The following is a 24,302-nucleotide window of genomic DNA, read 5'->3' as shown; positions in this document are numbered from 1 at the left end:
GCCTCCCAGGTGCCAGGGTTCGAGATGTCTCGGATCGTGTTTTTGGGATCCTTAATGGGGAGGGGGAGCGGCCCCAAGTCGTGGTCCACATAGGCACCAACGACATAGGTAGGAAGAGAGATGGGGATTTAAGACAGAAATTCAGGGAGCTAGGGTGGAAGCTTAGAGCGAGAACAAACAGAGTTGTTATCTCTGGGTTGTTGCCCGTGCCACGTGATAGCGAAGCGAGGAATAGGGAGAGAGAGGAGTTGAACACGTGGCTGCAGGGATGGTGCAGGAGGGAGGGTTTTGGTTTCCTGGATAATTGGGGTTCTTTCTGGGGTAGGTGGGACCTCTACAAACAGGATGGTCTTCACCTGAACCAGAGGGGTACCAATATCCCGGGGGGGAGATTTGCTAGTGCTCTTCGGGGGGGGTTTAAACTAATTCAGCAGGGGACTGGGAACCTAAATTGTAGTGCCAGTGTACAGGATGTTGAGAGTAGTGAGGTCAGGGATAAGGTTACAAGGACACAAGAGGGCACTGGCAAGCAAGAACCTGGTTTAAAGTGTGTCTACTTCAACACAAGGAGCATCCGGAATAAGGTGGGTGAGCTTGCAGCATGGGTTGGTACCTGGGATCTCGATGTAGTGGCCATTTCGGAGACATGGGTAGAGCAGGGGCAGGAATGGATGTTGCAGGTTCCGGGATTTAGATGTTTCAGTGAGAACAGAGAAGATGGTAACAGAGGGGGGGGGTGTGGCATTGTTAATCAAGGAGAGTATTACAGCGACAGAAAGGACGTTTGAGGACTCGTCTACTGAGGTAGTATGGGCCGAGGTTAGAAACAGGAGAGGTGAGGTCACCCTGTTGGGAGTCTTTTATAGACCTCCGAATAGTTCCAGAGATGTAGAGGAAAGGATAGCGAAGATGATTCTCGACAGGGGCGAGAGTAACAGGGTAGTTGTTATGGGGGACTTTAACTTTCCAAATATCGACTGGAAATACTAAAGTTCGAGTACTTTAGATGGGTCAGTTTTTGTCCAGTGTGTGCAGGAGGGTTTTCTGACACAGTATGTAGACAGGCCAACCAGGGGCGATGCCACATTGGATTTGGTACTGGGTAATGAACCCGGCCAGGTGTTAGATTTAGATGTAGGTGAGCACTTTGGTGATAGTGATCACAATTCGGTTAGGTTTACCTTAGCGATGGGTAGGGACAGGTATATACCGCAGGGCAAAAATTATAGCTGGGGGAAAGGAAATTACGATGCGATTAGGCAAGATTTAGGATGCGTAGGATGGGGAAGGAAACTGCAGGGGATGGGAACAATCGAAATGTGGAGCTTATTCAAGGAGCAGCTACTGCGTGTCCTTGATAAGTATGTACCTGTCAGGCAGGGAGGAAGTTGTCGAGCGAGGGAGCCGTGGTTTACTAAAGAAGTTGAAGCACTTGTCAAGAGGAAGAAGGCGGCTTATGTTAGGATGAGACGTGAAGGCTCAGTTAGGGCGCTTGAGAGTTACAAGCTAGCCAGGAAGGATCTAAAGGGAGAGCTAAGAAGAGGAAGGAGAGGACACGAGAAGTCATTGGCGGATAGGATCAAGGAAAACCCTAAGGCTTTCTATAGGTATATCAGGAATAAAAGAATGACTAGAGTTAGATTAGGGCCAATCAAGGATAGTAGTGGGAAGTTGTGTGTGGAATCAGAGGAGATAGGGGAAGCGTTAAATGAATATTTTTCGTCAGTATTTACAGTAGAGAAAGAAAATGTTGTCGAGGAGAATACTGAGATTCAGACTACTAGGCTAGATGGGATTGAGGTTCACAAGGAGGAGGTGTTAGCAATTTTGGAAAGTGTGAAAATAGATAAGTCCCCTGGGCCAGATGGGATTTATCCTAGGATTCTCTGGGAAGCTAGGGAGGAGATTGCAGAGCCTTTGTCCTTGATTTTTATGTCGTCATTGTCGACAGGAATAGTGCCGGAAGACTAGAGGATAGCAAATGTTGTCCCCTTGTTCAAGAAGGGGAGTAGAGACAGCCCTGGTAATTATAGACCTGTGAGCCTTACTTCGGTTGTGGGTAAAATGTTGGAAAAGGTTATAAGAGACAGGATTTATAATCATCTTGAAAAGAATAAGTTCATTAGCGATAGTCAGCACGGTTTTGTGAAGGGTAGGTCGTGCCTCACAAACCTTATTGAGTTTTTCGAGAAGGTGACCAAACAGGTGGATGAGGGTAAAGCAGTGGATGTGGTGTATATGGATTTCAGTAAGGCGTTTGATAAGGTTCCCCACGGTAGGCTATTGCAGAAAACACGGAAGTATGGGGTTGAAGGTGATTTAGAGCTTTGGATCAGAAATTGGCTAGCTGAAAGAAGACAGAGGGTGGTGGTTGATGGCAAATGTTCATCCTGGAGTTTAGTTACTAGTGGTGTACCGCAAGGATCTGTTTTGGGGCCACTGCTGTTTGTCATTTTTATAAATGACGTGGAAGAGGGTGTAGAAGGGTGGGTTAGTAAATTTGCGGATGACACAAAGGTCGGTGGAGTTGTGGATAGTGCCGAAGGATGTTGTAGGGTACAGAGGGACATAGATAGGCTGCAGAGCTGGGCTGAGAGATGGCAAATGGAGTTTAATGCGGAAAAGTGCGAGGTGATTCACTTTGGAAGGAGTAACAGGAATGCAGAGTACTGGGCTAATGGGAAGATTTTTGGTAGTGTAGATGAACAGAGAGATCTTGGTGTCCAGGTGCATAAATCCCTGAAGGTTGCTACCCAGGTTAATAGGGCTGTTAAGAAGCAATATGGTGTGTTAGCTTTTATTAGTAAGGGGATCGAGTTTCGGAGCCACGAGGTCATGCTGCAGCTGTACAAAACTCTGGTGAGACCGCACCTGGAGTATTGCGTGCAGTTCTGGTCACCGCATTATCGGAAGGATGTGGAAGCTATGGAAAGGGTGCAGAGGAGATTTACTAGGATGTTGCCTGGTATGGAGGGAAGGTCTTACGAGGAAAGGCTGAGAGACTTGAGGTTGTTTTCGTTGGAGAGAAGGAGGAGGAGAGGTGACTTAATAGAGACATATAAGATAATCAGAGGGTTAGATAGGGTGGATAGTGAGAGTCTTTTTCCTCAGATGGTGATGGCAAACACGAGGGGACATAGCTTTAAGTTGAGGGGTGATAGATATAGGACAGATGTTGGAGGTAGTTTCTTTACTCAGAGAGTAGTAGGGGCGTGGAACGCCCTGCCTGCAACAGTAGTAGACTCGCCAACTTTAAGGGCATTTAAGTGATCATTGGATAGACATATGGATGAAAATGGAATAGTGTAGGTCAGATGGTTTCACAGGTCGGCGCAACATCGAGGGCCGAAGGGCCTGTACTGCGCTGTAATGTTCTAATTCTAATTCTAATGTATATATTTTTTTTTCAGAAGAGTGTCTTCAAGTCTACAACTTTCAACTCTGGGGTCTCACATAAAGGTTATCAATTGCTCAATTAACCATTTTTTATCACATCTTCTGAGCCGTCAAGCAGATCACGGCCTTGTAACAAACCTTCGTTTCCAGTATTTTGAAATTACGCTGTGGACTTAATGGAGGTAATTATATACACTTAATGGGAGTAATTTTGACATGATGCGACAATGTAAAACAGGTGATAATGAATCAGCAGCCAGTTTTCCATCTGTACTGACTTTCTATATAAAATGGCCTGTCAATTCCCTACTGCCCGTTATATCATTGCACAGGACACAAGTTCCCCAAATATGTTCATATGAAATTCTTTCTTCATCCCAATTCCGTTTTCATGATTGGGTTTGTTTCGGGCACGTGTTGTGGCCACTTTGCTGTCTTCACACCCGAAACTTAGCACCGACAATTATCTACCTCCTCCCTTGTCATAAAGAACAAATCTGTCTCAGGGAATAATAAGGGGCTGTAATGAGTTTTGGGTCTATATTTCATTCTGTAAATAGATGAAGAATTACTATACAAAACCAGCTATATTACCTTTTTTGTTTACTGTGGGTATAAGTTGTGTATTCAGCAAAGTTGAATGTTCTAAATATTATGTGAATTAGGCCCAATCATCTTCAGTTGCTTCATCAATGACCTTCCCTCTATTAGAAGGTCAGAAGCAGAGATGTTCGCTGATGATTGCACAACATTCAGTCCTATTTGTAATTTCTCAGATAATGAAGCAATCTGTACCTGCATTCTGTAAGACCTGGACAACATTAAGCTGGGCTGATAAATGGCAAGTAACATTCACACCACACAAGTACTGGACAAAGACCATCTGCTACACGAGAGAATCTAACCATCTCCCCTTGGCAGCTAATGGCATTACAATCACTGAATCCTCCACCAACAATATCCTGGGGTTAACACTGACCAGTAACTTAACTAGACCAACCACATAAACACTCCAGTAATGTAAGCAGGTCAGAGGTTGGGAATTCTGTGGTAAACGATTCACCTCCTGACTCCCCAAAGCCTGTCTACCATCTACAAGGCACAACTCAGGAGTGTGATGGAATACTCTCCACTTGCCTGGACGAGTGCAGCTCCAACACTCAGGAAGCTCAACACAATCCAGGACAAAGCAACCTGCTTGACTGGCAGCCCATCCACCACCAGCACACAGTGGTTGCAGTGCATAACATCTACAAGATGCAGTGCAGCAACTAGTCAAGGCTTCTTCGCTACCACCTCCCAAACCTCAAGTCTGTACCACCTAGAAGGACAAGGACAGTAAGTGCAGGGGAAAACCACCACCTGCAAGTTTCCCTGCAAGTTGCACACCATCCTGACGTAATAATATTGCCCTTCCTTCATCTTCACTGGGTCAAAATCCTGGAACACTCTACCTAACAGCACAGTAACAGAACCTGAACCATGCAGGCTGCAGTGGTTCAAGGAGGTGGCTTACCATTACCTTCTCAAGGGCGATTAGGAAAGGACAATAAATGCTGGCCTTGCCAGTAATGCCCATATCCCATGAATGAACATATTGTCATGCTAGGCTCCCACCTGCCAAGAACGAGGCATATTAATTTTGTTATGAACATTGATTTTAAACTATTACTGGAATGAAGAAATGACATGTTAAACAGATCAGCCGTGGCTGGAAAAGATATTTGCATATTAACAGACAGTGCTTGGAAGGACAAAGGACCATTCCCTGACACATTCAACCCACAATGGACCTTGATCACCAGGTATTATGTGTAAGAGGAGCATTCCAGAGACTGCAAAGGTGATACAATCCAAGACATGGTCAGACCAGTTAGGCACATGACTAATCTGCTTGGCAGCCTGGGTTTTTCTGAATTGTACAAACAGTTTGAACTCAAAGTCTGTTTGCACCGGAACTGAGAAGATCTCTCCTGTCTGCTCCCATCTCTTTCTCACAAGCCTCTGAATCCACTGAAGACACAGGAACCCCAAGAGAAAAAAGTCTCCTACAGCAAACAAGGTTTAAGAATACTTGTCCCCACTGAAATGCAAGATCTACTTACAATCAATGACTCTACAGTGAGCTCGAAGAACCGTAACAAAAACTCTTCACACATTGTCGCAAACCTTTCCACTTTATTTTTCTTATACTCTTTTCTGTCTCTATTTGTATGAGTATCGCGTATGCACACGAACGTGTGCATGTCATGTATCCGTAGGCGTCAACTGAATTAGAGTTTAAGTTCAAGTTTAATAAATTTCAATCTTTCTTCTTTAACCTAAGAAAACCCGTTTGTGCTGGTTTCTTTGCCTTACAATTGGAAAGCGGTGAAGAAGGATTCACCAAGGGGGAGCAAAAAACACGATGTGTTTAAAATTAAACCCTGTTACAGTAAGACCAGGTGAAGGCTGAGAGGGACCCCTAGACACATTTCTCACCTGGTCGTAACAGAAATTTTGGGGCTGCCATCCTGGATTTTACCCACAGACAAATGAGAGAAATTGGAAGTGGGAAGCCAAATTGTTCCCAATCAAAAAAGAGCAAGATTTCAATACAGGTTTTCTTGTGGTTGTGTGTGATTGAATACAGACATGTCTGCAACTGAAGCATGGGCGGCACAGTGGCACAGTGGTTAGCACCGCAGCCTCACAGCTCCAGCAACCCGGGTTCAATTCTGGGTACTGCCTGTGTGGAGTTTGCAAGTTCTCCCTGTGTCTGCGTGGGTTTCCTCCGGGTGCTCCGGTTTCCTCCCACAAGCCAAAGACTTGCAGGTTGATAGGTAAATTGGCCATTAGCAATTGCCCCAAGTATAGGTCAGTGGTAGGGAAATATAGGGACAGGTGGGGATGTGGTAGGAATATGGAATTAGTGTAGGATTAGTATAAATGGGTGGTTGATGGTCGGCACAGACTCGGTGGGCCGAAGGGCCTGTTTCAGTGCTGTATCTCTAAACTAAACTGAACTAGTAGCTCCCCAAGCCAGGGTGAAATAACTTGGGAGAAGTTAAAAGCACTGTCTATGGAGCAGGTGAGAAAAATGACTGAGCAGTGTGGGATCACCGTACGTGGCAAGGCTAGGAAGTCTGAACTCCTAAGGGTAGTGGGCAACCATTTTTCTCTTGAATCTGAGCAAGCAGAAGCAGTGTTAGAAGTAAACACTGACAGGGTATGGCTAGCAAAGCTATAATCGGAACGGAGGAAACCTGAATTAGAGGAGAGAGAAAGAGCCTTCCAGAAGGAACGTTAAGAAAAAGAGAGGAGAGAGAGAAAGCAAGAGAGGAGACAGAAAGAGAAAGAACCTTCCAGAAAGAATGTGGAGAGAGAGAGTTGAAGTGGCTTGAGTTAACTAGGGGGAGACAGAGTAACCCCAGTGAAAGCATGGCCAATATGAAGGAGTGTAATTCAGCGCTGGGTACAGAATTGTTAAAACTAGCTCAACTAATTCCAAAATTCAATGAGGCAGAATTCTTTGAGAAACTGCCAAGGCAGCTAAAATGGCCAGCTGAGACCTGGCCTCTTTTACTACAAAGCAAGCTAACTGGAAAAGCCCATGAGGTTTATTCCTTGTTGACAGATGAGAGATCATCAAATTATGAACTGACCAAAAATGCTATCCTTGGGGCATATGAATTAGTACCCTAAGCTTATTGCCAAATGTTTAGAACTCTCAAGAAGCAAGCTAATCAAACTTATCTGGAGTTTGACAGAATTAAGCAGCTGTCTTTTGACCAGTGGCTGACGGCTCTTAAAGTACAGCTCAGCTATGAGAATCTCAGGGAAGTAATTCCGTTAGAGGAATTTAAACACTTTCATCCACTCTCCATAAAAACCCATGTAGAGGAGCAGCGGGTTCAGAGAGCCCGGCAAGCAGCTGTTCTGGCCGATGAGTTTGCTTTAATTTATAAGTCGGTTACCCAGGGAAGAACCTTTCCTAGCCACCCCCACAAATCCGAAAAGGACAATCGGTAGCAAGGTGATAGGAGCCCAAGCAGTCCTGGGAGAGAAAGGAAAGGAGACACAGGGGGGGCCCTCCTCTAGCCAAAAAGGAATATGCTGTGAGCGAGAGTGAGACCCAGAGATCTGTGTGCTTCCATTGTAATAAAGCAGGGCATTTAACAGCTGACTGCTGGAAACTAAAGGGAAAACTGGTCGGATTAATCAGGGCACACCTGCTCAGTGAAGACAGGAATGTGATGGAAAGCACAGCAGAACAAGCTGTGGCTTTAACTGCAGTAAGAGTGAGATCCAGGAAGCTTACAGCTGCAAGTACAGGAAAATTTAATAGGATTCCTGAAGATTATCAGGGTTTTAGATTAGAGATACAGCACCGAAACAGGCCCTTCGGCCCACCGAGTCTGTGCCGAACATCAACCACCCATTTATACTAATCCTACACTAATCCCATATTCCTACCAAACATCCCCACCTGTCCCTATATTTCCCTACCACCTACCTATACTGGTGACAATTTATAATGGCCAATTTACCTATCAACCTGCAAGTCTTTTGGCTTGTGGGAGGAAACCGGAGCACCCGGAGAAAACCCACGCAGACACAGGAAGAACTTGCAAACCCCACACAGGCAGTACCCGGAATCGAACCCAGGACCCTGGAGCTGTGAGGCTGCGGTGCTAACCACTTGTGTTTGAAGGGAATGTAACTCCATACCCTTCGAATGGAGCAAGCAAGCCCATAGTATTCCCAGGGACAGAGGGGCCACCAGATCCCTTTTACTGGGAAAAGGCCTGACCTTTCCCCCACAGAGCGCAGTGAACACCAAAATGGTGGTGAATGGTATTGGAGGGCAGTGTATACCTGTACACTAGGTGCTTCTGGAGTGCGACCTAGTTTCAGGACTGGTGACTGTAGGGATTGTCCCTAGTTTGCCTGTGGACGGGGCTGACCTGCTCCTTGGTAATAATCTGGCAGGGGTGAAGGAGGTAGCCCCCAGTTGTGAAAGAAAGACCACAGGAGGTCAGAGAGATAGGGCAGAGGCAGGAGACAGACCCCTGCAGTTTCACTGAAAATGTAGTGGATCAGGCCACAATCAAATCAGCTTCCCCCAGAGGAGACTGAATTAGCACTGCAGGCAGATGACCACGAGGTTTGTCTGTCTGAGACTTTCCTTGGAAAGTTATGAGACCCAGAGAATGAATTAAATGGATTTTCCCCAGCTGAGGCTCTGCGAGCCAATCCAGTATTGCGAGAGTTAGCACAGGCTGCCCAGTCTGAAAGTGCAGAGGGAGTCCCTGATTGCTACTATTTAAAAAATGAGGTACTGATGAGGTAATGGAGTTCTCCTCACAGACCTGAGAACAAAGAGTGGACATTAGTTCACCAGTTAGTGGTGCTGCAGAGGTATCGGAGAGAAATATTAAGAAGGGCCCATAAGACTACAATGACTGTACATGCCGGTATATGAAAGACCAAAGCCCGCATAAGACAGCAGTTTGACTGGCCAAAATGCCACAAAGATGTGGTGGAGTACTGCAGGAGTTGCCACATGTGCCAGGTTGAGGGGAAACCCCAACCTACAGTGAAACCTGGACCCCTAAGTCCTGTACCAGTGTTAGGAGGACCCTCCAGCAGAGGTGAACTGTAAGGGACTCCTGTCAAGAACAAACTGGGACAGGCAGACACAAGGCTGGCAAAAGGTTAGACAGGGAAGGGGAAAAAGCGACCAAGAGGGCAGCTAAAGGAAGTCTGGGAAGCATCCTGGATGAAAACCCCTACTGTCCGGTCAGCCAAGCCCGAAAAGTGTGAAAAGTTAGACCCCACATCCTCCTACATAAATGCAGACACTAGAAGCACCCCACCAGAGTTGCTAACAACATTTACAGGAACATGCAGAGACAAAGAAAGACCCCCAGGGGGCAGAGAAACTGTGAGGGTGATGTCTCATCCAAAGTGCCACAGGGGAGTGCAGTAGAGTCTGCAGCCAGGAATGTCCCAGAGGACAAAGGGGAGATTAGCAAACAATCCTCCTCCACAGTTAGAAAAAAATCACTCATCCCCTGAAGTCAAAAGTGTTTGCATGACTCAGCAAAGCACTGAAGGAGAGGTCAGGATAGACCCGACCACTGCTGACTCTCCTGAAAAAAAAATTGCCTCAGTAGGAACAAAGACGCTAGGCAGCCTTGGAAATGGGCAAACGAAGTGAAACTTCCCCAAAAAAGAACCATGTTTATTGGGATGCCAAAAAAGGGGCAATTTTAATAAGTTTTAGGATTTGTGAATAAATGAGAGAAATACATGGGTTTTTCTGTATCTTATATTTTCTCACGACCCTATTAATGAAATGCGCCTTTCCTCAAACCGCATTGCATTCTGCTGGGTGTGGAGGTGTCATGCTAGGCCCCCACCTGCCAAGAATGAGGCATATTAATTTTGTTATGAACATTGATTTTAAAGTGTTACTGGAGTGAAGAAAGGACATGTTAAACAGATCAGTCATGGCTGGAAAAGATATTTGCATATTAACAGACAGTGCTTGGAAGGACAAAAGACCATTCCCTGACACATTCAACCCACAATGGACCTTGATCACCAGGTATTATGTGTAAGAGGAGCATTCTAGAGACTGCTAAGTTGATACAATCCAAGACATGGTCAGACCAGTTAGGCACATGACTAATCTGCTTGGCAACCTGGGTTTTTCTGAATTGTACAAACAGTTTGAACTCAAAGTCCGTTTGCTTCTGGACTGAGAAGATCTCTCCTGTCTGCTCTTTCTCTTCAGCCTCTGAATCCACTAAAGACACATGACCTCAAGAGAGAAAAGTCTCCTACAGCAAACAAGGTTTAAGAATACTTGTCCCCACTGAAATGCAAGATCTACTTACAATCAATGACTCTACAGTGAGCTCGAAGAACCGTAACAAAAACTCTTCACACATTGTCTCAAACCTTTCCACTTTATTTTTCTTATACTCTTTTCTGTCTCTATTTGCATGTCTGTATCGCGTATGCATGCTAGTGTGGGCGCGTTGTGTATCCGTTGGCATTAACTGAATTAGAGTTTAAACTCGAGTTTAATAATTTCAATCTTTCTTCTTTAAACTAAGAAAACCTGTTTATGCTGGTTTCTTTGCCTTATAATTGGAAAGTGGTGATTCACCAAGGGGGGGCTAAAAACAGTGTGTTTAAAATTAAACCCTGTTTCGGTAAGACCAGGTGAAGGCTGAGGGGGACCCCTAGACACCTTTCTCACCTGGTCGTAATATATATATTTATATATATAAAAAATCAGATCATGAAATTGTAATAAATCATTAAATACTAGTGAACCACTTGTGTTGTTCAAGAGCCAGACGGGGCAAAACTTTCAACTTTGGCAGGGAGACAAAATAAGCAGTATCAGATCAGATTATGAAACATAGGGCGATTGTGTACAAAGTGAAGCAAATCTGGTACTGCCTGTTTTACACCCCTACCAAAGCTGATGCTGCGGAATTCGATAAAGCCCGAAAACAGGTACAGGAATTGCAATGTGTGATTAACCCGCGTCAGTTGCTTCTGATGCAGGCAGCACAAAGTTTGTGTGCTGCCTGCTCATTACTATGATTGTAGCGTGCAGCCAGTGATAAGCACACTGCTGAGTGTCTGCACACCTGAGTAGGGGATACAAATCATGATAGGCTAGCACCACTTAAACTCAGCCTGTACCTCTTAAAAGGGAGGTGCATTCTGGCTGGTACAGGTGCTGGAAGTGGCTGCGGAAGTGTGTCTGAGCAGGAAGAACACTGCAAAATGGTGCAACAGGGTAGATATCGTGCTCCAAGGTTCTCCAACATAGCACAGGAGGTTTGGTGCAGGGCGTGGACAGAAGAACAAAGAACAAAGATAATTACAGCACAGGAACAGGCCCTTCGGCCCTCCAAGCCTGCGCCGATCCAGATCCTCTCTCTAAACATGTCGCCTATTTTCTAAGGTTCTGTATCTCTTTTCTTCCTGCCCATTCATGTATCTGTCTAGATACATCTTAAAAGACTCCATCGTGCCCGCATCTACCACCTCCGCTGGCAACGCGTTCCAGGCACCCACCACCCTCTGCGTAAAGAACTTTCCACGCATATCCCCCCTAAACTTTTCCCCTTTCACTTTGAACTCGTGTCCTCTAGTAATTGAATCCCCCACTCTGGGAAAAAGCCTCTTGCTATCCACCCTGTCTATACCTCTCATGATTTTGTACACCTCAATCAGGTCCCCTCTCAACCTCCGTCTTTCTAATGAAAATAATCCTAATCTACTCAACCTCTCTTCATAGCTAGCGCCCTCCATACCAGGCAACATCCTGGTGAACCTCCTCTGCACCCTCTCCAAAGCATCCACATCCTTTTGATAATGTGGCGACCAGAACTGTACGCAGTATTCCAAATGTGGCCGAACCAAAGTCCTATACAACTGTAACATGACCTGCCAACTCTTGTACTCAATACCCCGTCCGATGAAGGAAAGCATGCCGTATGCCTTCTTGACCACTCTATTTACCTGCGTTGCCACCTTCAGGGAACAGTGGACCTGAACACCCAAATCTCTCTGGACATCAATTTTCCCCAGGACTTTTCCATTTACTGTATAGTTCACTCTTGAATTGGATCTTCCAAAATGCATCACCTCGCATTTGCCCTGATTGAACTCCATCTGCCATTTCTCTGCCTAACTCTCCAATCTATCTATTTTCTGCTGTATTCTCTGACAGTCCCCTTCACTATCTGCTACTCCACCAATCTTAGTGTCGTCTGCAAACTTGCTAATCAGTCTACCTATACTTTCCTCCAAATCATTAATGTATATCACAAACAACAGTGGTCCCAGCACGGATCCCTGTGGAACACCACTGGTCACACGTCTCCATTTTGAGAAACTCACTTCTACTGCTACTCTGTCTCCTGTTGCCCAGCCAGTTCTTTATCCATCTAGCTAGTACACCTTGGACCCCAAGCGCCTTCACTTTCTCCTTCAGCCTGCCATGGGGAACCTTATCAAACGCCTTACTGAAGTCCATGTATATGACATCGACAGCCCTTCCCTCATCAATCAACTTTGTCACTTCCTCAAAGAATTCTATTAAGTTGGTAAGACATGACCTTCCCTGCACAAAACCATGTTGCCTATCACTGATAAGCCCATTTTCTTCCAAATGGGAATAGATCCTATCCCTCAGTATCTTCTCCAGCAGCTTCCCTACCACTGACGTCAGGCTCACCGGTCTATAATTACCTGGATTATCCCTGCTACCCTTCTTAAACAAGGGGACAACATTAGCAATTCTCCAGTCCTCCGGGACCTCACCCGTGTTTAAGGATGCTGCAAAGATATCTGTTAAGGCCCCAGCTATTTCCTCTCTCGCTTCCCTCAGTAACCTGGGATAGATCCCATCCGGACCTGGGGACTTGTCCACCTTAATGCCCTTTAGAATACCCAACACTTCTACCCTCCTTATGCCGACTTGACCTAGAGTAATCAAACATCTGTTCCTAATCTCAACATCCGTCATGTCCCTCTCCTCGGTGAATACCGATGCAAAGTACTCGTTTAGAATCTCACCCATTTTCTCTGAGTCCAAGCATAACATTCCTCCTTTGTCCTTTAGTGGGCCAATCCTTTCTCTAGTTACCCTCTTTCTCCTTATATATGAATAAAAGGCTTTGGGATTTTCTTTAACCCTGTTTGCTAAAGATATTTCATGACCCCTTTTAGCCCTCTTAATTCCTCGTTTCAGATTGGTCCTACATTCCCGATATTCTTTCAAAGCTTCGTCTTTCATCAGCCGCCTAGACCTTATGTATGCTTCCTTTTTCCTCTTAGCTAGTCTCACAATTTCACCTGTCATCCATGGTTCCCTAAGCTTGCCATTTCTATCCCTCATTTTCACAGGAACATGTCTCTCCTGCACGCTAATCAACCTCTCTTTAAAAGCCTCCCACATATCACATGTGGATTTACCTTCAAACAGCTGCTCCCAATCTACATTCCCCAGCTCCTGCCGAATTTTGGTATAGTTGGCCTTCCCCCAATTTAGCACTCTTCCTTTAGGACCACTCTCGTCTTTGTCCATGAGTATTTTAAAGCTTACGGAATTGTGATCACTATTCCCAAAGTAGTCCCCTACTGAAACTTCAAACACCTGGCCGGGCTCATTCCCCAACACCAGGTCCAGTATGGCCCCTTCCCGAGTTGGACTATTTACATACTGCTCTAGAAAACCCTCCTGGATGCTCCTTACAAATTCTGCTCCATCTAGACATCTAACACTAAGTGAATCCCAGTCAATGTTGGGAAAATTAAAATCTCCTATCACCACCACCCTGTTGCTCCTACATCTTTCCATAATCTGTTTACATATTTGTACCTCTATCTCACGCTCGCTGTTGGGAGGCCTGTAGTACAGCCCCAACATTGTTACCGCACCCTTCCTATTTCTGAGTTCTGTCCATATTGCCTCACTGCTCGAGTCCTCCATAGTGCCCTCCTTCAGCACAGCTGTGATATCCTCTTTGACCAGTAATGCAACTCCTCCACCCCTTTTACCTCCCTCTCTATCCCGCCTGAAGCATCAATATCCTGGGATATTTAGTTGCCAATCATGCCCTTCCCTCAACCAAGTCTCAGTAATAGCAATAACATCATACTCCCAGGTACTAATCCAAGCCCTAAGTTCATCTGCCTTACCTACTACACTTCTTGCATTAAAACAAATGCACCTCAGACCACCAGTCCCTTTATATTCAACATCTGCTCCCTGCCTGCTCTTCCCCTTAGTCACACTGACTTCATTATCTAGTTCCTTACAGGCTTTTGTTACTACCTCCTTACTGTCAACTGACCTCAATTGGTTCCCATCCCCCTGCCACATTAGTTTAAACCCTCCCCAACAGCGTTAGCAAAAGCACCCCCAAGGACATTGGTTCCAGTCCGGCCCAGGTGTAGACCGTCCAATTTGTAATAGTCCCACCTCCCCCAGAACCGGTCCCAATGTCCCAAAAATCTGAACCCCTCCTTCCTGCACCATCTCTCAAGCCACGCATTCATCCTGACTATTCTTTCATTTTTACTCTATCACGTGGCACTGGTAGCAATCCTGAGATTACTACCTCTGAGGTCCTGCTTTTTAACTTGGCTCCTAACTCCCTAAACTCTGCTTGTAGGACCTCATCCCGTTTTTTACCTATATCATTGGTGCCTATGTGCACAATGACAACTGGCTGTTCACCCTCCCCCTTTAGAATGTTCTGCAGCCGATCTGAGACATCCCTGACCCGTGCACCTGGGAGGCAACATACCATTCGGGAGCCTCGTTTTCGACCACAGAACCGCCTATTCCCCTTACATTCGAATCCCCTACGACTATAGCCCTTCCACTCTTTTTCCCGCCCTTCTGAACAGCAGAGCCAGCCACGGTGCCATGGACCTGGCTACTGCTGCCTTCCCCTGGTGAGCCATCTCCCTCAACAGTATCCAAAACGGTATACTTGTTTTGGAGGGAGATGACCGCAGGGGACTCCTGCGCTGCCTTCCTGCTCTTTCTCTGCCTTTTGGTCACCCATTCCCTTTCTCTCTCAGCAATCCTAATCTGCGGTGTGACCAATTCACTAAACGTGCTATCCACGACCTCCTCAGCATCGCGCATGCTCCAAAGTGAGTCCATCCGCAGCTCGAGAGCCGTCATGCGGTCTAACAAGAGCTGCAGTTGGACACACTTCCTGCACGTGAAGGAGTGAGGGACATCAGCCATGTCCCTGAGCTCCCACATTGAGCAAGAGGAGCATGACACGGGTCTGAGATCTCCTGCCATTTTTAATCTTAAGCTTAACTTAGTTAAATGAAAAAGGAACGAAAAGTTTTTACCAATCACGATAAAACCAGAGAAATAGAAAAAGCCTTACCTTATAAACACCCCACCGAGTCCTTTTTTTTTGGTTAGAGGAGGAGGGCGGGTGGGAGACACGACAAGTGTCAGAAACCGCCCAAATATATAGTGTTTTACTTACCCAGCAGCCCCCTGGCCTCCGCCGAAAAACAAAAGGAAATTAAGTTTACTTTCAAACTGACCTTCCCAGCTGCTCACTCGCTCACACTCTGCTCCCGAAAAAGCTGCTGCAATGAAAGGAAAGTTATTTTAAACCGCCCAAATATATAGTGTTTTACTTACCCAGCAGCCCCCTGGCCTCCGCCGAAAAACAAAAGGAAATTAAGTTTACTTTCAAACTGACCTTCCCAGCTGCTCACTCGCTCACACTCTGCTCCCGAAAAAGCTGCTGCAATGAAAGGAAAGTTATTTTAAACCGCCCAAATATATAGTGTTTTACTTACCCAGCAGCCCCCTGGCCTCCACCGAAAAGCAAAAGGAACAAAAGGAGAGGTGCTCTATCTACAGGGGATCAGGCGGCCCTCCAGATAGACACTGCAAAGGCAGTGGGAGAAGATAGCCACCATGGTCAATGCCAGCAGCGTAGCTTGCAAACCTGAATGCAGTATCGCAAGAAGTTCAATGATTCACAAAAATGGTCAAGGTCAGTGAATGTATCTTCAAATGCCATATTTTCCATATCCTTAAAACCATTAGTCACACACACACTGCTCAATTCACCACTATCCTTTCATTAAACTAGCAATCTCTATCAATTATCTCATAACCCACAGTCCTGGGTTTACCTCACCCTCACAAACTTCGCACTGCTGCAAGCCTCATACCCACATCTCGCAGCTTGCACACTGCCAGCTATTCAAATCATGAGAGCCACATCACTCAAACACATTGCACCACACTCACCAACACACTTCTCTCTCTTCTGCAGGAGAGGAGCAATTGTGTGCCTTCAACCCAATTGAGGAGATGGTGCTCATCATCATTGGGTTGGCCTTGACTGAGGCGGTGGCCAGCAGCAGGGCTGAAACCATTGAAGGTAATGGAATGTTCATACCAAATCCTCCTCACCCCACAATCTCTTCTGATTCCCAAGCTGCAGAGGGTCTAAACATCCTTTTCCTCTCCCCTCACAATAAATCTACCCTTGTGCCTTTCTCTTTTCAGATACCAAAGAACTGCAACCTGCCCAGGCAGTGGCTGAAATCCTAGAGGAAGAAGTGGAAGAGGAAGAAGAGACTGATAAAGAGGAGACACTATTGCTCTGACACTTGGAGCCACCAGTTCAGATACTGACATTGCGCATACTTTTGAGGCCAGCTTTGGGGCAGGATTTGCATGTGGTGAGACACTGGGCATGAGTGGCCTACAGGTAGGGCTGAGGGAAAGAGTAGCACAGGTACCAGCTCACGGTGCGAGGTCACATGAGTTCTGCTGCAGAGGACTCAGATAAGGACTCTGATGGGGCAGCCTATAGAAAAAGTCCAGGTAAGTACACAGAAAGGCTTGGAGCATTGGCAGGCCTGCCAGAAAGTCTGTGGTCACTGTCAAGGAGTATGGAGGAGTCCAGGAGTGCTGGCCAACTCCATCACCACACTTTTGAACCCAACCATGATGCAGCATCTTATGGCCAATATCTCAGCTTCCACTGCAGCACAAGCAAAAACCAGACTGAAATCACGCAAACTCAGCTTGTTGCCACACAGTGGCGCAGTGGTTAGCACCTCAGCCTCACAGCTCCAGCGACCCGGGTTCAATTCTGGGTACTGCCTGTGTGGAGTTTGCAAGTTCTCCCTGTGTGTGCGTGGGTTTCCTCCAGGTGCTCCGGTTTCCTCCCACATGCCAAAAGACTTGCAGGTTGATAGGTTAATTGGCCATTATAAATTGCCCCCAGTATAGGTAGGTGGGAGGGAAATATAGGGACAGGTGGGGATGTGGTAGGAATATGGAATTAGTGTAGGATTAGTATAAATGGATGTTTGATGGTCGGCACAGACTCGGTGGGCCGAAGGGCCTGTTTCAGTGCTGTATCTCTAAACTAAAACTAAACATGCTCAGACTACTGCCATCACTGCTGTGGATACCAGTGTTCAAAGGGGCTTGCAGTGTCTCACAGCAGTCCTGCAGTCTGTGCAACAGCAGATTACTAGATTGCTGAAGCACCACCCCGTGGGAGTGGCAGTGAAAGCGTGGAGCACAAGCCTGCTGTCCTCTCTCAGTTTGACAGCATTTGTTGTCCCACCACTGCCACTCCACCAGCTCCTTTGCTGTTGCCTGTCAGCCAGCCAGCCCAGACTGCTGCCACCATGCTGAGAAGGTGCAGTCCAAATCCAAGCCTTCTAGGGCCAGAGCTGCTTGAGGTTGTCCTGCAAGGCCATCTGCAGTCCCCTCCACTGAAAGTCAGCAGCTTTCCAGCAGCCATGCTGCAGCCACTAGGGTAGCACTGAATAGAAGCAGTACGACAGGCAAAGACACATGGAAGACAGGCACTAAGGGAATGCACAAGGGCGATTAGTTGACTTTTCTATGGAATATTGGATCACTTGATTGATAAATTAAATTGGCAATGTTTGTTTTGTGGTGGCTTTCAGCATTGTGGTCAAGAGGATGCTGTGATGGTCAGTAACAGAGAGGTAGGTGCGGGACTGCTGCTGCCTTCATTGGCACTGCAGTCAGATGAACCTATCATGGACAGCCTGGCTGGAAAGCGGATATATTGGTTGCCTCCTCCCTTCCTCCTCCTCTTCAGCTGCTCGATGTATACCTTGTGGAAAAGGCTATGCCTTCGTAATGGTGAGGTTATGCAGGATACAGCAGACCAATTGTGACATCTACTATGCCAGGTACTGTAGGGCTCCTCCAGAGAGGTCCAGGCAGCGGATGCTTAAACACCCCAATGGTCTGCTCGATGACATTTCGTCTGGCAGCGTGGCTCTCATTATACAGATGCTGCCCATGTATGTGGGTTGTGTAGTGAAATCATGAGCCAAGTGGGCTTTCGCCACCAGTAGCCACCCTCTGATTTCTCATGGTGGCTCAAATGCAGTTAGTACAGTGGACTGGCGCAGAATAAATGCATCATATGACTGCTGCCAGGATACTGGTCATTGGCCAGCATGATGTGGAGTATGGTTGCAGACCAGCTTGAAATAGAGGGAGTGTAATCCTTTGTGGTTGCAGTAGAGCTCAGAACTTACTTGCGGCACCTGTAAAATGACATGTGTGCAGATGATGGCACCCTGCACCATAGGGAAGCCCACTATCCTGGCAAAGCATCATGCTCACTCTGCCTGCTTCTCTTGGGAAAGATAAAATGTACTATATTCCCCTCTCTTTGCATACAGAGCGTCAGTGACCTCCCTTATACAACTGTGGGCAGTAATTTGCGAGATGTTGGAGTAATCGGCTGCTCCAGTCTGAAAGCAACCCGACATAAAGACCTTCATGGCCACAGTCAGCTTTAAAGCCATTGGCGGGGCTGTCCTCTCCCTGCTCTAAGACTGGAGGTTTGTTTGCAATAGTTGGCAGATTTCAGTGAGCACCACCTTTGTGAAAGGGAGACATTGCACATACTGTTCCTAGCTCAGGTTGAATTGCTCCCTGAAGACTCTGGGTGGATATGGCCTCTTGCTGAGAGCCCATCATCGCCTCTGTGTTTCCTCTGCTCATTCTCCCGGTCAAGCTGCAGGCCAAGGGGGATAGAACCTACAGCACCTTTGACTGGGAGGCATGTGGTCTGAATGAAACCCTTGAAGTGAGAACAAATGCCTTCATCATGTGTCACACCACTCCCTGTAGACTTAACTACCAAACCACCAAACTCTTCTACTAACTCAGCAATAGCCAGCAGAGATCAATCAGCAACTAACCTGTAAGTGGTTGATGATTCTTTTAAATAACACTGGTAGCAGGGGTGGGGCGGGGGTTGCTCCTTCCTGCTGCTGAATGTGTGTTCAGCTGTGCAAGGTTACAAGAAGGCATTAGCTGCAGTGTCGAGGTCAAAAATGGCACTGCTAGAATCAAATCAGCGTTACACAGACTGCTGTCACTACTTTGCATATTTCTTGCACATGTTCCCAGTGCCCATGCAAGTGACCTACCCAAAATGGCATCCGGCACGACCCAGACCAGAATGTGCATGCATGCATGGTACGGGTACCATTTTGGACATGAAACAGCATCCGAACGTACAGGCACTACACAACCAAATTTTGCAGTCTGTACGTTTCAACCACTATTTTGCAAGGACCAGGTATTACCATATAATGCAGATGTACTATTCTGCTTCTAATGTTAAGCTTATTTTTTGTTTCTTTAAACGTGTGAAAGCTAAAGTCACAGAGAAGATACAGACATTCTGACTTCTGTGTCAAACAACTGTCTTTCTTTCATTATATACTTTTTGAAGTGTGACACGGCAATTTGAAACTTTAAGTGTGACCGACAAGAAATGCATGCTTTTAATACTATTTTTATATTATAGATACATGTCTAAAGATCATGCCAGGGTGCACATTGAGTATCAAATAAGCACTTACTGTGGTTAATTTCTTCTTCATCATAAATATCTACCTCCATCAGTCGAATCAACATCCTCGATAGAATACTGAGGAACTGCAGATAAGCTCCTGTTTTCCCCACCTGAGAACAAAGGCATACATTAAAGGGACAAAGCATGTTTGCATCAAGCACTCTTTATGTTTAATTTAGTTTAGAGATACAGCACTGAAACAGGCCCTTCGGCCCACCGAGTCTGTGCCGACCATCAAACATCCATTTATACTAATCCTACACTAATTCCATATTCCTACCACATCCCCACCTGTCCCTATATTTCTCTCCCACCTACCTATACTGGGGGCAATTTATAATGGCCAATTAACCTATCAACCTGCAAGTCTTTTGGCATGTGGGAGGAAACCGGAGCACCTGGAGGAAACCCACGCAGACACAGGGAGAACTTGCAAACTCCACACAGGCAGTACCCAGAATTGAACCCGGGTCGCTGGAGCTGTGAGGCTGCAGTGCTAACCACTGCGCCACTGTGCCGCCCATATATAAAAATAGAATCTTCCACTGTCAATGGAGCATAACATGCCTGGTAAAGACACATGCCTACATGGACCTTGAAGGTATATTATTTCATTCCAGTCTACATTAGAATGCAATAATAATAGAAATATAGGGGAAAGAATTGACTTTTGCTCAAACTGGTCAACAAGTCAATAGAGCGGTTGCTCCACACGAAGATCGATGTCAAGTTGAAGTCTGAGAGAAATTCAACATCATGTTTCATTTGAATAGAAGCAGTAAGCTATGGGCATCAAACAGGCATCTTGATGCAACATGGCAATAACAACTTCTGGCAGGTGTAAAACAGATGGCTGAGAGCTGATTCTCTCCCTCATAGAATTGTATAATTTTACAATACAGGAAGCAGCCAATTGTCCCATTGGCCCTTTTCCAGCTCTCTGAAAGACAGATCTACTATGAGCCATTTCCCTGCCCTTTCCCCATACCCTTATAAATTCTTTCAATATTTATGTATCTGCTTTTAAAAGTTATGAATTCTACTTCTATCATTGTTTCTGATAGGACATTCCATATTCCAAACTCCTGTGGCTCAGTTGGTAGCACACACGCATTAGTCAGAAGATTGTGCGTTCATAGTCCCATTCCAGCAACTTGAGCACAAATTTCTGGACTGACACTTCAGTACAGTACTGAGAAAGTGCTGCACTGTTGCAGGTGCCATCTTTCAGATGAGATGTTAAATCAAGGTCTCATTTGCCCTCCCAGGTGGACATAAAAGATCCCATGGTACTACTTCAAAGAAGAGCAGGGGGAGTTATCCTTGGTGCCCTGGCCAATATTTATCTCTCAACCGACTTCACTAAAAAAAAAACTATCTGGGCATTTATCTCATTCCTGTTTGTGGGAGATTGTGCTATATGTAAATTGACTGCTATTTTTCAACATTATCAGTGACTACACTTCTTTGGCTGTAAAGTACCTAGGGTTGTGAGAGGCACTACATAACTGCAAGCCTTTCTTTAATTTCACAAAAAAATGCTAATCTTTCCTTTGTTCTTCTGGTGATCTTAAATTCATGCCTTCTTAATTATCAGCATTATAAAAAAACAAAATAAGCATTAACAGTATTGCCTTACATTAACAGAAAGTATAATGAAGTGTATTTTACCAGTTATCAGAATTCTATGTTGCTTATTCTCTTGCTCTGCTCTCCATAATCATCTTCCAGTGAGGTGTGATGAATTTCTTTTCTATCGCTTATAAACTGATCTAATAGTGTGCGTGTCCAAGTAAGAGTGTCAGTAGTGGGCAGCACAGTGGCGCAGTGGTTAGCAATGCAGCCTCACAGCTCCAGCGACCCTGGTTCAGTTCTGGGCACTGGCTGTGTGACCGCTTGGGTTTCTGCTGGGTGCTCTGGTTTCCTCCCACAGCCAAAGACTTGCAGGTTGATAAGTAAATTGGCCATTGTAAATTGCCCCTAGTGTAGGTAGGTGGTGGGGATGTGGTAGGGAATATGGGATTAATTTAGGATTAGTGTAAATGGGTGGTTGTTGGTTGGCACAGACTCGGTGGGCCGAAGGGCCTGTTTCAGTGCTGTATCTCTAAATAAATAAAAAATCTTTTGACTCACCAAAAAGTGCTTCCATATGTGGTCTCCAATGGGAAGGAACTTACTTAAAATATTCCCAAATATTCAGGAATGCATTGGCTGATTTACTGTGTTAGACTTAGCTCAGTTGGCAGCATCTTGCCTAAGTCACAAGGTTCCGGATTCAAGTCCTACTCCAGGACTTGAGCACAAAAATCTAAGCTGACACTCCAGTACTGAGGGAGTGTTGCACTGTCAGAGGTGACGTTTTTCAGATGAGACATGAAACAGAGGTCCCTTCTGCCCTCTTAGGTGGATGTAAAAGACCCCATGGCACTATTTTGAAGAACAGCAGAAGAGTTATCCCCAGCGTGCTGACCAATATTTATCCCTCAAGTGACATCACAAAAACATGATCACATTGCTGTTTGTGGGATTTTGCTGTGTGCCAATTGGCTGCTGTGTTTCCGACATTACAACAGTGACTACACTTCAAAGAGTACTTCATTGGCTGTAAAGTGCTTTGAGACATCTGGTGGTCGAGAAAAGCACTATATAAATGCAAGTCTTACTTTTTCCTTTTACTGCACTTAACATATTTTTCCAAAAAAAGACTTCATCCAGCCCTTTGACAACAAACACTTGACAGTCAAGAAAATAGTGTGCCTCCTTAAGAAAATTTATGCAAATACTTACCAGGAATTTATGTTGAAACTTGGGCAACCAACCCAAGGTTTGATACCTTTTACCAAAATTAAACTAGATCATAACCACTGTTCCCATTTTTGTTCCCAAATAGCAGTTGTTGGTAATGATTCTGCTATTGCCATTCACACCTCCTTCAGACCAATCTTTTGTTTCTTTACTTGTCCCATTGCCACCACCTTTTGCATTGCACCATCATCCATTTTGTCATTTAATTTCTCTCTCTTCCACCCTATCCTTCCTTTTTGCTCCCTTTTGTTCTTCCACCCCGCCCTCCCAAACCCCAAACCCCTCACCGGCCTCTATATTTGCTTAAAATCTGTTATATGTGGTTGACTCTTAAATGCCCTCTGAAATGGCCTAGCAAACCACTCGGTTGCACTAATAAAAGGAATAAAACTGGACAGACCACCCAGCATCAACCTAGGCACTGGAAATGACAATAACAAACCCAGCCTTGTGGACCCTGCAAAGTCCTCCTTACTAATATCAGGGGACCTGTGTCAAAATTGGGAGAGCTGTCCCACAGACTAGTCAAGCAACCTGACATAGCCAAACTCACAGAATCATATGTTACAGACGATGTCCCTGACATTACCATCACCATCCCTGGGTGTGTCCTGTCCCACCGACAGCACAGATCCGCCAGAGATGGCGGCACTGTGGTGTACAGTTGGGAAGGAGTTGCCCTGGAAGTCCTCAACATTGACTCTGGACCCCATGACGTCTCATGGCATCAGAACAAACATGAGCAAGGAAACCTCCTGCTGATTATCACCTACCCCCGCCTCAGCTGATGAATCAGTACTCCCCCATGTTGAACACCAATTGGAAGAAGCACTAAGGGTAGCAAGGCTACAGAATGTACTCAGGGTGGGGACTTCAATGTCCATCACCAAGAATGGCTTGCTAGCACTACGACAGACCGAGCTGGCTGTGTCCTAAAGGACATAGCTGCTAGACTGGGTCTGCGGCAGGTGGTGAGGGAACCAACAAGAGGGAAAAACCTACTTGACCTTGTCCTCACCAATCTACCAGTCGCAAATGCATCTGACAGTATTGGTAGGAGTGACCACTGCACAGTCCTTGTGGAAACAAAGTCCTGTCTTCACACTGAGAATACCCACCATTGTGTTGTGCAGCACTACCACCCTGCTAAATGGGATAGATTTCGAACAGATCTAGCAACTCAAAACTGGGCATCCGTGAAGAGTGTGATGGAATACTCTCCACTTGCCTGGATGAGTGCAGCTCCAACAACACTCAAGAAGCTCAACACCAACCAGACAAAGCAGCCCACTTGATTGGCACCCCATTCACCATCTACAAACATTCACTCCCTTTACCGACGCACAGTGGCAGCAGTATGTACCATCTACAAGATGCACTGCAGCAACTCACCAAGGCTCCTTCAACAGCACTTTCCAAACCCACAACCTCTACATCTAGAAGGACAAGGGCAGCAGATGCATGGGACCACCACCACCTGCAAGTTCCCGTCCAAGTCACACACCATCCTGACTTGGAACAATATCGCCGTCCCTTCACTGTCGCTGGGTCATAATCCTGGAACTCCCTTCCTAACAGCGCTGTGGCTGTACCTACACCCCAAGGACTGCAGCGGTTCAAGAAGGCAGCTTACGATCACCTTCTCAAGGGCAATTAGGG

General features: G+C 45.9%; 1 protein-coding gene across 1 annotated transcript in view; it reads right to left on the bottom strand.

Moving 5' to 3' along the window:
- Positions 1-24,302, bottom strand: part of greb1 (growth regulating estrogen receptor binding 1) — a 375,097-nt gene that overhangs the window by 37,260 nt on the left and 313,535 nt on the right. The window contains exon 24 of the mRNA XM_068017603.1: positions 19,846-19,948. Coding sequence (XP_067873704.1) covers positions 19,846-19,948 — 103 coding nt within the window. The remainder of the gene's footprint in view (positions 1-19,845; positions 19,949-24,302) is intronic.

Source organism: Heterodontus francisci, chromosome 3 (assembly GCF_036365525.1).
Source record: "Heterodontus francisci isolate sHetFra1 chromosome 3, sHetFra1.hap1, whole genome shotgun sequence".
Classification (NCBI taxonomy): domain Eukaryota; kingdom Metazoa; phylum Chordata; class Chondrichthyes; order Heterodontiformes; family Heterodontidae; genus Heterodontus; species Heterodontus francisci.
Note: the sequence above shows the minus strand (reverse complement) of the source record. Positions and strands in the feature narration are given on the sequence as shown.